The 16,146-nt window shown below is 29.8% G+C and overlaps 1 protein-coding gene across 1 annotated transcript; it reads left to right on the top strand.

The window, feature by feature from the left end:
* The first annotated feature begins 4,318 nt into the window (after positions 1-4,318).
* On the top strand, positions 4,319-14,959 carry LOC137828148 (amino acid transporter AVT1C-like). Its single transcript, XM_068634600.1, has 13 exons — positions 4,319-4,506; positions 4,952-5,184; positions 5,580-5,887; positions 7,535-7,749; positions 8,081-8,104; positions 8,301-8,481; positions 8,880-9,096; positions 9,361-9,496; positions 9,624-9,645; positions 10,117-10,260; positions 10,451-10,494; positions 10,577-10,639; positions 14,568-14,959. The coding sequence occupies exons 2-13, from the start codon at positions 5,006-5,008 to the stop codon at positions 14,664-14,666; spliced, it is 1,632 nt and encodes a 543-aa protein (XP_068490701.1). The 5' UTR covers positions 4,319-4,506; positions 4,952-5,005; the 3' UTR covers positions 14,667-14,959.
* The last annotated feature ends 1,187 nt before the right edge of the window (positions 14,960-16,146 follow it).

Genomic DNA, 16,146 nt, shown 5'->3' with positions numbered 1-16,146 from the left:
GAGGATTAACAACATATCGATGAAGACAATGTGCCTTAATCACATACTCCACTTATTGTTTTCAAATAAAAAAAATTTGTATCGGAGAGTTTTTTTGGTATGGAATACGAAAAGATAACTAACAATCAAATTTGCAAAGCCATAAAGATAATAAATGTTGGCTCAGGAGTGATAGCCATAAAGAAAACTATTTCAAACTAAGAAGATGATCACCAGAATTGACACAAGAATGATAACCATAAAAGAGACTCTTCATACTATAATAATGATAGAATTTATATTTGCAAGTAGAGAGAAAAAATATAAAACTACAACCAATGAGTACATAATGCATGCAAGAGCATTAAGAAGCTTGTAACAAGTATGCATAACAAAGTGAAAAAATAAATTCTAACCAAAATGGTAAAAGATTGTGTCGGTTTGCTCATTAGTACCAACTTCAGTTCTTAGGTGGGACCTAAAGTCAAGTCCCTTCAAAAATGACTAAACAAGCTTTAGCCATTATATCTATCAAGTTTTGTTGTTATGTTATGATTATTATTATTATACTTATTAGTATGATTATCAATCTTAATATAATTAATAATATAAATATTATTCATATATTTAATATCATTCATATTATTAATTATTATAATAATGTTATTAATATTATTAAAATTATTAAATATTATTAATATTATTAAATATTATTATATATTATTATATATTATTATATATTATTAAATATTATTATATATTATTATATATTATTATATATTATTAAATATTATTAAATATTATTACATATTATTAAATATTATTAAATATTATTAATATTATTAAATATTATTAACTATTATTACTATTATTAATATTATTAATATTATTAAATATTATTAGTATTATTAATATTATTAAATATTATTAATATTATTAATATTATTAAATATTATTAATATTATTAATATTATTAAATATTATTAATATTATTAATATTATTAATATTATTAATATTATTAATATTATTAATATTATTAATATTATTAATATTATTAATATTATTAATATTATTAATATTATTAAATATTATTAATATTATTAAATATTATTAATATTATTAAATATTATTAATATTATTAAATATTATTAATATTATTAAATATTATTAATATTATTAAATATTATTAATATTATTAAATATTATAAATATTATTAAATATTATAAATATTATTAAATAGTATAAATATTATTAAATATTATTAAATATTACTGATATTATTAAATATTATTAATATTATTAAATATTATTAAATATTATTAGATATTATTAAATATTACTGATATTATTAAATATTATTAATATTATTAAATATTACTAAATATTATTAAATATTATTAATATTATTATAAATAATATTAATTTTTATTAACATTATTTATATTATTAATATTATTATAAATAATATTATTTTTTATTAACATTATTTATATTATTAATATTATTATTACTAATATTATTAATTTTAGTCATATTATTAATATCATTAATACTATTAATATTACTAATACGACTAATATTACTAATAATAATATTACTCATATTATTAATATAATATTAATAATATTATTTATATTATTAATTTTATAATATTAATAATATGTATAACAATATTATTAATTATTATTATTATTTATGAATATTAGTTTTAATTTTATAATTATTCATATTATAATAATATTTTAATATTATCTATATAATTATTATGATAATAGTTGGTAGGTAATAAAGATTTGTGGGAAATAGTTGGTAGGTAATAGAGTTTCATGGGTAATATAAATTCGTGGATAATAGTTAGTAGGTAAATAAAAATCCGTGGGTAATAGTTAATAGATAATAGAAATCTGTGTGTAATAGTTGATAGGTAATGTTAAATTTGCATACGGATTCAGATTCATGTGTAATATCCGTAGTTAAGGTTATCCGTAGATAATACTCGTAGGTAATGCTGAATTTACTTGTGAATCCAAATTCGTTGATAAAAATCCATAGATAATACTATTTTTTTTGTAGTGGCTATTCTCTCTGACAAAGGTTTCAAATTGCTGAAAGATAAATTTAAATTGCTAAAAGGTTTTATCTTTTTATTTGGATTTGAGTTACTAGTTTTGTTGTTCTTTATATTCTAGTAAATTTGGTTTGGAAATTTTATAGTGGAGTTGCTGGTTTTGTTGGTTTTTATATTCTCGTGATTTAGAGGTTTATCATTGTTTGTTGACTTTGGTTTGGTTTTGGAAATTTTCTGGATATTTATGTGAGTTCCGTGGAAGGAGTTTTTATTGTAAAAAATATTTAGTTTAATATGTACATATTTTATATCTAACTCTTTACTTGTAGCTATTTGCTAATTAGTATTATAATTTTATCTTAATATCTCAAATAAACCTTTTAATATTGACTTTTATAATCTAGATTAATAGGTGCATTTTAATTTTAAAATTTTGCATCTATATTTTACAGTATTTTATATCTTTTATTTCAACTACGTTCTAGTGCATATAGATTTTTTTTAATATAGCCGACATAATTATGTATTTAATTAATTTAATTATTTTGTTTGTGTGAGCTTGGCCGATATATGATGGTGTCTTTGATAGTATTTATGTCGGTCAGGGTAACGATATTCTCGTCTGTCTTACTTCAATTTGATCAACGCAATTTACGTCTCTTGCTGATCAACGCAAAATAACTCTTTCATCGACTTGTTGATCGACTTTGTCATTTGTTTTATCTTGCATCCATTTTTTACTGATGTAAACCGATTGTTTTTTTTTTTTTAATAATTACTGTGTAGTGAAACTTATTTTTATTTCTATTAGTAATTAATAATGTATTTTTAATACATATTATATATATATATATATTTATTGATTTTATTATTAGTTGAATTCATTAGGATTAAAGGAATAAGACGATTCTCAGTTTATGTGATGAATTTCGGTCATAATTTCATTAGTCTCACTGTGTTCCATTCTCTAAGTATTTTACTTTGAGAATATGCTAACAGTACTCATAAGAGAAGTGTATGACCACTCTAATGATATAAGGTAGAAGGGAAAAGGTAAATTTAATTTACTATTATTTCAATAACTAACAAAACTATTTAGTATAAGTAATTAAATATAAGGTTTTTTTATCAGCGTAACTGTACCAGAAATACCAAATTCATATATAACCAAAATCAGAAAACAACATAAAAAATAAACATCAATATATGATTCTAGATAATCTGCCCAATAAAAAAATATATTGTGTTTTAATTTTTTTTGTTAGCAGTAATTATTAAATGAGATAGCGATATTTTGTGATGTAATTTATAGGTGGTTGTTAATTCAAATGATGTCATCATTATATCTTTAGGAATCCAAACTTGTATCTATAATTGATATACTGTTATGAATTGAATTCATATTTCAGTTAAATTTCTATCACTTTTTATCACAATTAAACACTATATATTCCTTCTTTCTTTTATATCTTTTCAGGTTATAATAATAATAATAAAACAGTTAAAATTAATACTTATTGATATTAAAATTATTATCAACTTCTTCTAATGTTATTAATTTCTCATAGCTCTAGATTATTCATATATTATTTTACACTTGTCTTGAACATCTCGTAAAGGTAGTTTTTCCTTCACATCTTTTGAAAAATGCTAAACATACCTATGCCTATGAGGTAGATATATTGAAGAAAAAGATAAATACAAATAAAAGTGAAACATATATATATATATATATATATATATATAATGAGTTTTAATTATAAAAAATGTCAGTTCGGATGGAAAGAAAATTAGATAACTTATTATAAGGAGGATTTGAGTCCCTCCAAAATATGAAAATCAAATGCATGTGAAATTACTATTATAATTATTATTAATTATAATAATAATAAATTAAAAAGAAAATACTAACGTGTAATCTTTTTTCATTCGCTTGTAAGCACATGGTTACAGTACAAACGGATTACAAGGACAACAATTTTTTTATAATTTGAGTAAGGAATTGTTTTCATTGATTTACCTTAAATATAATAATTTTTGCATAAATTTGTAACCATAAGATTTATTTTACATGATAAAACCACATTGTTATATTTGACAAAAAATAAATCCTAGGCTAACAGGTGCCTAAGATAAAGTGGTTACTAGCATATGATTCATGATGAGCTATTACAACAAACAAAAGAAAAATGGGGGCCCATGCCAGCATGACAACATGGCAAATTCACTATCTATTGTTTTCCAGTAATGTACGGCTACGATTTCTAATATGCCTGCACTGTTGAAGACAAAGTACAGATGTGCATAACAATAAACTGCTACACCTTCCATTATTCTTCTGCTCCGTCGTCACAGATTCTTTTTCAAGTTTTTCAGTTCACACAGACACCATCAAAACCGCTATAAGAGTTCGCAACATTGAGAGTCTAGTGTCACTGAAAAAACCACAAAGATAAGGTAAATAGCCACCCTTTTTTTTATCTGTGTTCTTCTCTCCCTTGTTTTTCACTTTGTTTCTTTGCAAAAATTTAAGGAAACATACAAAACAAAAACCATGAGAGGAAACACTTTAAAGGTGTTTCCTTGCCACCCCCCTTTTTTCTTTACCTTCCTTGTGTGTGTTTTCTTGTTTGGCTTAATCAAACTTGATGAAAATGCATGCATATCCAAAATCTAGCTGGATTCGTTAATACAAGCTTCTGAGTAAGAATACTCAAAGAGAGACCTTTTTAATCTCACCCCACGTGAAGTTTTTATTTTGGTTTTGAAGAATAGGTTAAGGAATAGGATACGGTTGATCCCGACACAGATTCTATGTTGTAAAATTGCCTTGAATTGCTCATAGAGATTTTCTTTCTTTCTGCTCATATGTGTGTTTTATGAGTGTGGTTATTCTGTGAAGGTGAATTGTTGAAGAGGTGGAGGATTTTTTAACGGAGAAAGAGCTTGAAGGAAAATGAATAATTCTGTTTCTGAGAACAGTTTTATCATCGAGAGTGATGAAGATGATGTGGAGAAGGATTTCAACAAAGATGGAGGTGATGGTAACGATTCTGATTCTTCCAGTTACTCAACCGAAAACCCTCCACAGCGAAAGCCCAGTTCTTACAACATCTCGTGGCCTCAGAGTTACAGGTCTTCTATTTTCCTTGTTTTAATTCCACTGGATTTGTGAATTTCTCATGATTGTGTTTTCTTCTGTCCTTTTCTCTTTTATGTTTCTAAAGTGTCAAAAGGGCACCCTCTAATTTCTCTTCAATTATTGTTCGTTGTCTTTTCTTTTCCTCCTTTTTCATTACGTTTTTGAAAAGTGATTTTGCCTTTTTTAGGGTGAATGTAAAAATTGTTTGGAACCTTTTTCTGATTAGTTTTCGGCTTTAGAAGAAACCAGAAGATGCCACTTGTGTTTGTCATAGTTAACAAACTATATCCAAAAGTTGAAAAACAAAATCTAACAACTTAATTTTGGTGTTTCCTAAGTAAAGTGCATGAACTGAATACGTATGTTATCATTGTTGATGGTGTTTCAGGCAGTCTATCGATCTATACAGTAGTGTGCCATCACCAAATATTGGATTTTTGGGCACACCCTCATTGTCAAGACTAAGCAGTTCTTTCCTTTCTACATCACTGACAAGGAGGCACACTCCTGAAGCACTTCCTTCAGTGGCAAAGCCTCTTTTACAAGAACCAGAAGATGAGCAGCATCAGAGACGTAGCTCTCATTCCTTGCTTCCTCCTCTTTCTTCTAGAAGATCTTCTTTGATTAAGAAGGATTCCAAGGTTTCTCATGAAGTTCCCTCTCGCCACTGCACTTTTGGACAAGCTGTGCTCAATGGTAAATTGTTGAATCTTGGTCTGTTATGTTCTTGGTTTGATCTATGCCCAGAATTCTATTTTATTATAAGAGAATAAACTGTTCAACCTTATCTTCGGAATAAATATAAAGGACAAAAAGAAGGAAGGGAAAATATCAAATCATAGTTAAGGTAAATTGAATGCATGATAATGATACAAATTAATTGGTGTACTGTATATGTTGTTTTCTTGTCATTATGTATCAGAAAATTTGAACTTCATTATATAAATGAAGGAGTTTCCTACATGCAAACAAAATTTGGTGAGAAAAGAGAGGGTTGTAATTCTCTTGATGTACATTATTTTTTTTCTGTGTTCGGGCATGATGATGATTCTGAGTTATAGAGCTTGAAAATTGATATAATGCACGACTTGCATTAAATGAAGCTAACAAGCAGATAACACTCTAAAAAACAGTGTCCTTATGAGTTACATCACAAAAAAAAACATGGTGGGTATGCACTCTGCCCCACTTCATGGATTTGGACGGTGTGGATCAGATTTTACCAACTTGTAAATTGGGAGGTGGGAATAGATTTGAGATATGGACACTCACATAAACCATTTTAAACCCACAATAGTTCTAGTGTAACATTTTGTATATGGAACAGAGTGTAATATAATTTAGTGATTATTTTTTAGAAATTAAAAAAAAACACAAGTTAACACTCCTAAAAAAGACACCCACTTGAAAACCAATATATTAATATTTTAATTCTATGATAACCAATATATTATTTTTTAATTTAAAATACTATATATATGATATAATATTATTGAAGTGAGTGTTATGTTGTGAAACTATCATTTTTGTTCTTTATAATAAGAAAATTCAGCTTCTAAAGAATAATTGATTTTAGGAGAAATTGTTTTAAATAGTTTATAATCATATTTATGTTTTCTGATTATTTTTGGTTTTTTATTATTTCAAAAATGATTTTTAATGAAGTTATTCTTTTTAGAAAACCTTAAATAAATACTTATCTAGAAAGTCACATTTAGCCCAAAACTGAGCACATTATACTTGAACATTATAAAGTAAATCATAGAGTTAAGCTTTAAGTGTTCAAATAATTGGTTAAATTTCTTCATTTTATGAATTATTTAATTTAAAACTACTTGAAACTGTTCTACTAGAAGATAAGGATTGGGTGTTCATTTATTAGTGAATGGATGTGTTTCGGAACATATATTGTTTTTTCTGCAAACTGCAATTAAGAAGTCCCACCGACATACTCAATCAATCCTCTGACTGGGGGGACCATGTTAGGCAATGATGTAAATTGATAGCTTCTCAGGCCTACCTAAGTTAGACAAGTGATGATTATTAACCACTTTGTCACCATCACTTGTTCAAAATGCTACATAAATTCATTTTCTCATTTCTGAGTTGACCATGATCTTATATTTAGATTTAATTTGTACTAAAGCTAATCACATGCATTTTTGTATTCACTAGTCCATTATAAATTTTGAACTGCATGAACCCCAATAAAAAAATCATACCTTAAATTGTAAAATGAACCGTAGGTTAAAATATTGTACAGCATTTGGTTTGAAACTGCATGACCCCTGCAGTGCAGGTGATGATGATGTTCCCTTATTCATCATATTTTGGATTTTGTAGGAATAAATGTTCTTTGTGGAGTTGGAATCCTTTCTACCCCTTATGCTGCCAAAGAAGGTGGATGGTTTGGACTCTCAGTTTTGTTCCTTTTCGCAATTATTTCATTTTATACTGGGCTGCTCTTGCGTTCCTGTTTGGACAGTGATCCTGAGCTTGAAACATACCCTGATATTGGCCAAGCTGCTTTTGGTACTACTGGACGTATTGCCATTTCAGTAAGTCTTCCCTTCATGCTTCTCTTTCTTACATCTATTATGAACTCTTGTACTGACATAAAAATATCACAGTAACTAGATAAGTTATAACATTTTATTATGTCTGTAATGACTCGTGCTCACTTTTCAAACATTGATTCTCTGTTTTGATTTAAGATTTATGTTTTATGTTCATTTCATAGGTTGTATTATAATTGTGTCAGGTCTTGTAATTTTAAAATTTGTTGTGTTCCGATGTCTTTATTCTAGGGGGACAAATTCCATGTTAATTAAAAATAACTATGCCTCTAATCACTTCTTAATACCTTCTCCTTTTTTTCTTTGGATGCAGATAGTATTGTACGTGGAATTATATGTAAGTACAGCCACCTTCACTCATCTAGTATTCCATTTGAGGTCTCATCCAATGTAATTTGTTAAAGCCAATTAAAAATGATGAAATTCTATGTGGCTACCTTGTTTGGATTCCACTGTTACATCTATTGGCTGCTAAGTATAATCTTTCTAAATTTATAGCAATTACTTTGCCTATTGAATATTCCTTCATGCAGGCTTGTTGCATTGAATATATAATTTTGGAGGGCGACAACTTGTCTTCCTTGTTTCCAAATGCACACTTGAATTTGGGTGGAATTGAACTGGATTCACGTACACTGTTTGCTGTGATTACTGCCTTGGCTGTTCTTCCTACTGTTTGGCTCCGCGATCTAAGCATTCTCAGTTACATATCTGGTAAGTGCTTATTATTTGGTTCAACAAATGATTAGTCGTTCATTCTCTGATCAAAAGTTAGAGCTTCGTCTCATTTACACTTGGCTCGTATGTCATCATTTCTCAAACAAGGTTTTATCATACTTCATGTTGTTCTTTTCTGTATTGGGATAAAGCTTTGTTGTTGCTGTGAAATGAAATGATAATACATGATATTGGTCATAATGTATGATATTGGTCAATTATATATAACATGTGCAGCTTCTCAAATTTCATTCCTCTAGTTATTATCATTCATGCTTGGTTACTATAACTGCTCATGAATCTGTCTTATGTTTTGGCAGTCAGCAATCATATATTATACTATCATCATTATTTGAAAAAGCTTATTATAACCTTATACCATGTTCTTTTTATAGCTGGTGGAGTTGTTGCATCAATTTTAGTGGTTCTCTGCTTGTTATGGGTTGGTGTAGACGAAGTCGGATTTCCTAGCAAAGGGACCCCACTCAATCTTGCAACTTTTCCTGTTGCTGTGGGTCTTTATGGTTACTGCTACTCCGGACATGCTGTTTTCCCAAACATTTATACATCCATGGCAAATCGAAACCAATTCCCTGGAGTGCTCTTAGCATGGTAAATAATTTTTGGCCATAATCTATAACTCGGTTGTCACTGGTCCTTCCACTGTATAGTAGATCTAAGTCTTGTACAAATGCAATTTACAAGTATATATAGAAGATATGATGATCTCTTTTAGGTAGTAAACTAGTAGAGAAGTATAAGGTAAATCACAATGCCTCAAGATGTGGAATATACTTGCATAGGATTTTTATTTTCTTCAGTAGAATTTCTTTTTCTGAATCTAATATATACAAGTATGATTTTTCCTTTCCTCAGTTTTGGTATTTGTACCTTATTGTATGCTGGAGCTGCTGTTATGGGATACACAATGTTTGGTGAAGCTATACTCTCTCAATTCACTCTCAACCTGCCTCAAGAATTGGTAGCAACCAAGATTGCTGTTTGGACCACGGTATACATTCTCTATTTTTGTGTCATTTATTATTCTCATACTATGCTTAATTCTGTATCAGCATATTATCAATTTTCAGGAAACTACATAAATAACCAACATTTGATCTGTTTCTTTTATTTTGCAGGTGGTTAATCCATTTACCAAATATCCTTTTTATAGGGGCCTTACATAAGTAGTTAAATACATGAGAGAGATACGAATAAGAAATGGTTTTGTTTCCATCCTGCATTTATAAATTTGAAATTCCTTCTTCTTCTAAAGTGATATTTGAGAGAGAAATATGAATAATTATCTCTTGCAAACAAAATATTGCCAAGTAACTCAAGCATCTTGCATCAGGAAGAGCAAGGAATGCTTCACAACTGAAAACATTTCTAATTAGCATCTTGCTTTACTAATGGAAAAAAAATTATAAAACCTGACAAATGTTTGTCCTTGTATTCCTATTCATGTACAACATGTTGATTCAAGGTGAAAGTGTTTGACAGGAAAGAATGTGTTATATCAATGTGTGTTTGAACATGTGTTTTATGATATGCTATTTCTCTTGCATTCCCTTTTAAAGACTCTCACACGGTGAGCAAAGGAAGTTGTTTTGAACTTAATTAGAATCACATTTGCATTGACTATATCTCCGGTGGCAATGAGTCTGGAGGAGTTGATACCATCAAACCAAGCCAAGTCTTATCTATATTCCATCTTCATCAGAACAGCACTGGTACTTTCCACCCTGGTTATTGGTCTCTCAATTCCCTTTTTTGGTGAGTCTTTCCGCTTCCTATTCTCATGTGCTTAGTTGTTGATCTATTTATCTTCAATATTACTTCTTTACTAAATCTGGAAATTACTTATTTTTGGACAGACCAACTTTTTCATTTCAGAAAATCATTGTACCGTGACATAGTTCTACCATGTTTTTATCAACAACGTATATAATTTTCTTTTTTGTAGGTCTGGTTATGTCATTGATTGGATCGTTGTTCACAATGCTTGTTGTAAGTTTCATTCAGTTGATCTGTTCTTGCTTATTGATCTCGACATTTTATTAATTAAAACTAAAACCATCCTCGATGACAGTCTTTGATACTACCCTGCGTTTGTTTCCTAAAAATCTTGCGAGGCAAAGTGACGCGAGTACAGGTATGATGCTTTCACTTTCAATAATACTGCTCAATATAAGTCATAAATTTAAGTTGAGTTGATAACCACTCCCTCTATTTTTTAAAAGCTTTGGAAGATGGTGTAAATTCAAGATTAAGAAATACAATAAATTTCTATATTTATATTTTACTTTATACTTTTAACTTCTTAATATGACCTTACTATTTATCTCCCATTTATGATAAATGTATAAATCTTTGAGAATTACATGGAGATAGGGTTACACTTGAAAAGTGTGAAGATTGATTCAGTAAAATCTTGTCTAAAAGGTTTCTGGACCGTTTGATTGTACTAGACCGTCAGCTTATACCATATGTGGTAGGTGGTCTAAGTCTAGTCTCAGTGTCTACTAACACTTGGACCGTGTGAAGAACCACTCTAAGAACTTTCCAGCTCGGTAATGAAAAACACAATTCATGTGTCTTCCTTATTAATTTAGGCATATTTTACGTGAGTTAATTATAACAGTATTGTTGTATAAATATAAACTTTTGTATTATTAGGGTTGGCTAACATTTGAGTTATGCTTAACTGAGAGTATGAGTGGGAGTTTGATATGAGAAAAACTACAAGTTGTAATCTTTGAGTATAGTGAATCATGTGATGCACGTAGATTGAAGTTCAAAAACACTTCAATTGAACCAAGTTATTTTTGTGTATGATTCTTTACTGTCCTCCCTCTTATGTGTACCTTCTACCTGGTATGCTTGCAAGTTTCTTTGTTATCGTTCTCTGTTTGTGTGGTAAACGGATTTGTAGTGGATTTGTCTGAGCTTATTCCTATAAAAATGGTGCGGTGAGTGTGAAACATCAATCATCATGACATCTGCAAAGTACAAGGTTGAGAAATTCAATGATTTGAACAACTTCAGATTGTGGAAAGTGAATCCAAGCTTGGTGCACCCATGGTAGGGAAGGACAAGAAACATTGTTAGAGAAGGTTCACAACGCTATTGTTCTTAGACTTGGTGATAAGGTGTTGAGGCAAGTCTCAAAGGAGAATAATGCATAGGGACTATGGACTAAGCTTGAGAGCTTGTACATGACAAAGTCCTTAGTTAACCATATGTATCTGAAGCAAACATTGTACTTATATAAGATGAGTAGTGAAAAGACAATTAGCGAACAACTAGATGAATTCAACTAATTCTTCATTGATCTAGAGAATCTTTATGTGTAGATTTATGATGAGGATCAAGTATTGTTGTTGTTGTTGTATTTTTTTGCGTAAGATGCGGGATTATTTCAAGGAAACCATGTTGTATGGATCAAATACTCTTTCTCTTGAGGAGGTTCAAGTTGCTATGAGCTCAAAGGAGTTGAACAAGAAGTTTGATGTAAAGGTGTCTTGTGCAAGAGGTGGTCTTGTAGCAAGGGGGTATATTGTCATCACAAAGGAGGTTGAAAGAGGTTAAAGTCGAGGACACACAATGGTAGAAATACATAGTCTATTAGATGTTATCATTGCAAGAAGAATGATCACACTATAAGGTTTTGTCTTGAGAGGAAAAAGAAGGCTAACAACTTTTGATGGATCGTTTGGATCTTGTAGAGAGTCGTCTATGTCTGGTATAGCAACTATGATGGAAGATAGCTATTAATCATCAAAGGTCCTCATGGTGTCAAGCAGTGTTGATGATTACGAGTGGATAATGGACTCGAGATGTTCATTTCATATGACACCTAACTGTTTATGGTTCCAAGAGTTTACAGAACTTGAAGAAGGTTCGAAACTATTAGGTTTCATCTACATGATGGAACTGAAAGACTGCTTCAGGAATTTAGGTTTGTACCTAGCTTGAAGTGCAACCTAATATCCTTTGGTGAGCTTGAGAAGAAGGGATATGTGTTTAAAGGAGAGAGTGGAATCTTGAAGGTGTTGAGAGGATCCATGGTAGTGATGAAGGGTGTGAGGAAGAATGATCTATAAGCCTTGGAAGGTGTTGTAATATTTGACTCATAGTCTATTATTGAGTAGACCGTCTTGTCTAAGATTGAAATATGGCATAAAAGGTTAGTTCCTGGAAGTGAAAAAGACTTAGTTGAGTTGAGAAGCAAGGCTTGTTTAGCAGTGACAAAATTGAGCAATTAAAATTTGTGAACATTGTGTTCAAGGAAAAGCTTGCAGAATTTGTTTTAATGTAAGGCAGCAGAGAATAAAGGTAACCCTTGATTACGTTCATGCTAACCTATAGGGACCATCTTCAACTGCATCACACTCTAGTACTAGATACATCCTGTCAATAGTAGACTATACTCAAGGAAGTTACGAATCTATCCTCAAATACTTACTATATCCACACCTCTTGCTTCTCACAATAAGTTGAGTAATGAATAGTCTTCTAAGATAGTGGAAGAACAACATTATATGGTCGGTATACCACATGCAAACATCGTTGGTGTTGTGATGTATGCGATGGTTTTCACTCGCCTTGATATAGCCTATGTTGTGAGCATTGTTAGTAGGTTCATGTCAAATTTTTGGCGAACTCTCTAGCAAGCTCTTAAGTGGATTTTCTACTACTTGAAAGGATTGCTTGGATGAGTTCTAGTTTATGATAGAGTAAGACTATCTATTAGAGATGCTACCATAGAAGAATTTGTTGACTCCGACTTTGTTGGGTATTTGCACACCAAAAAGTCTCTCACAAGCTATGCGTTTACTACTTATGGTACTGCTATCAATTGAAAGACCAGTTTACAAAAGGTAGTGGCTTTGTCAACCACTAAAGCATAGTAAATTGCTATGTCAAAAGCTATGAAGGAAGCCTTATGGGTGAAAGGTCTAGCCAAATAACTGAAGGTGCAAGACCAAATTGTCACCATCTACTGTGACAATAGCAGCGAAATACAAATCATAATCATTTTGATATGATTACAAAGGTTTTGTTAGGCAGCAAGTTCCTTCATTGCTTGGATTTTATCCTGCTTATTGGTGATTAAGCTTGTAATGAGCTTATTGGCAGGTAATGACTCTCACTCAGATTTGTGTTGAACCAAGTTAGAGATTTGAGAGATTGGCTCACTAAAATCTTGTCTAAAAGGTTCCTAGACCGTCTAACTATACTAAATCGTCAAGTGTTTGCTATGTAGCTTCTATCAAATAGATGGTCTCAGTAGATTATCTTGTCTCTTAATGTCTACATAGAGTTAGACCGTCTAGAGAAACTGTCTAAGTGTCTTTCCAACCAAATAATGAGAAGCATTGTTTATGTGTATTCCTTGTAGTCGAGACGTGTTTCACGTGATTTGTGGCTAATGTTTGAGTTGTTCTTAACTAAGTCCGAGTGAGAATTTGTTGTGAGAGAAACTACAAAGTCTATTCTCAAGTATACTGAATTATGTCGTGGATAAAGATTGAGATTCGTTAACACTTCAATTGAATTTCGTTACTTTGTGCGTGAGTCTTTCTTGTTCTTTCTTTACTTTCACCTTTAGATTGTTACGTGTGCAAGTTTCTCTATTATTGTTTTCTGTATTGTGTAGTAGATATGTCTGAAATAACTCCTAACAAAAAAAAAAGAGTAAATGATGTTGTCTTTAATTTCTAAATGGACAATAAAAAGAAACATTTTTCTTTGAAAGGTGAACTGATAAAAAGTAGAGCATTGATGAGAAAAATAAACTCTTTAGGACTTTATAGAGTATCGAACATGGTGACAACGAATAGTTTCCCCTTAAAATTAAGTGAACTACTCAAAGGCTTCAAAAACAAATATTTTGATATTAACACAGCTTAAAGCATACAAATGAAAAGCAATTTTAAAACAGAAGCGTATCATTCTGACATTAACACTTAAACAAGACACTCAAATCAAGAATCTTACCACTAATTAAGTTCAGACATTACTTGAACAGTTATAATAAACTCTACTGCTACTTTACTTTTTATTTCCTATGTCTGCAGGCAACAGTTTGCATTACAATCATCACAGTAGGTGCTGTCTGTTCTGCTTTTGGAACATACTCTGCCCTCTCAGAGATTATTAAGAGTTTGAGGGGATGAAGTTTTGAGGCTTAAATCCTGAAAGATGAGATATGTCTGCTGTCATATAGTCTGTCCAGTTATTCTATTTGTTTGGATTGCACATCCACAATTTTGAGTCAATTTTTCGCTTGCCACACTTTTCATTTCTGTTTTCTGTGGTTTTTCTGATTCATAGTTACCTTGTCATAAAAGTTTTGCTCATGTTTGTTGAGGTATTGTATTGGTAATCATAGATTGTGGCAGAGAAACACTCAACAGTTTGTAAGGACCGATTGAGTGAGGTTATTAAAAAGAATTTTTTCACGTTGAAAGTGTTGAGTGCAATCTTTTGGAGACGATAAAGGATCTCTATAACCATTTAATGCAGAAATATTGAGTAACCAAAAGGGTTTCCACATAAATTATAGCAGAATGAATGAAAATGGCATGAGTAGTGTTTTCAACGTTTCATTCAAGACAGCAAGGTTTGTTAGCTAGGGTTGATGATAGGTGCAGTTCATAGTTGTAATTGTTGAACTTTTCTTTGTTTTCTTGTTCTTTGTTCATATTTATGGAGCATAAAAGCGTGGTTGAATAAACTAGATTCTCATCCTTGGAGATGTGATTGCACTGGTGAAACAAGTTATAACACATTAAATTCACTAACCATCGTTTCACTTTTCATCATCATTTTGAAGAGCTATAACTAACACCAACAACCATCAAAAGCTCTAACGTATTCATTTCATTACTCTGTCCCTCATTCCCTAGATTCCAAAACTAAGCTTTTGAGATTAGTTTATGAGGCTTTAAATTACCAAAAATAATAATAATTTATCATGATTTTAAAATCTGTAAAGGTTTTATTCAAATAATTTACGTGATCAATACCCAATTAAAAAATAGATTGAAGACATATTTGAAAATTCTCAAATCATTCAAAAACTTGATAATTTAACTAAAATTACACTTAAAAAAATTATTAAATAAAAAATAATTTTAGAGATATTAATTATTATATAAACTAAATTAGAGACAAAAAAATTATTAGTATCGAAAGAGTTTCTATTATTAATAAATAATTTTTAAATTAGTGTTTAATTAGTTAATTATGATTTAAATATCAATAAATTTTTATAATTTTTAAAATAATATATAATTTAATCAATATAGTAACTAATTGTTTTTATCATTAAATTTGATTTCTATTAAATGATTTTTTTTAGTATTAAATAAATTAACATGTTAATTGTAACCTCCCCAAATTTTACTCATATTTGTTAATATATTATGCATGCAATAAACATATATTGTTTTCTCATATTTGTATCTCAAAACAAAAGATATCCCTCTTCATAGGGATTTAATATATACAACAAAAATTTTTAGAAAAAAACAAAATAAAACATTCAATTTAAATCTATCTAACTGAGGAGCTCTACTACCTGCAATCTCACCGCTCCCGTGTAAATACACTATCATCACAACCAAATAACAGGGTAAGCTAGCCATATAAAAC

The sequence above is a fragment of the Phaseolus vulgaris genome, chromosome 7 (assembly GCF_000499845.2).
Source record: "Phaseolus vulgaris cultivar G19833 chromosome 7, P. vulgaris v2.0, whole genome shotgun sequence".
NCBI lineage: Eukaryota > Viridiplantae > Streptophyta > Magnoliopsida > Fabales > Fabaceae > Phaseolus > Phaseolus vulgaris.
Note: the sequence above shows the minus strand (reverse complement) of the source record. Positions and strands in the feature narration are given on the sequence as shown.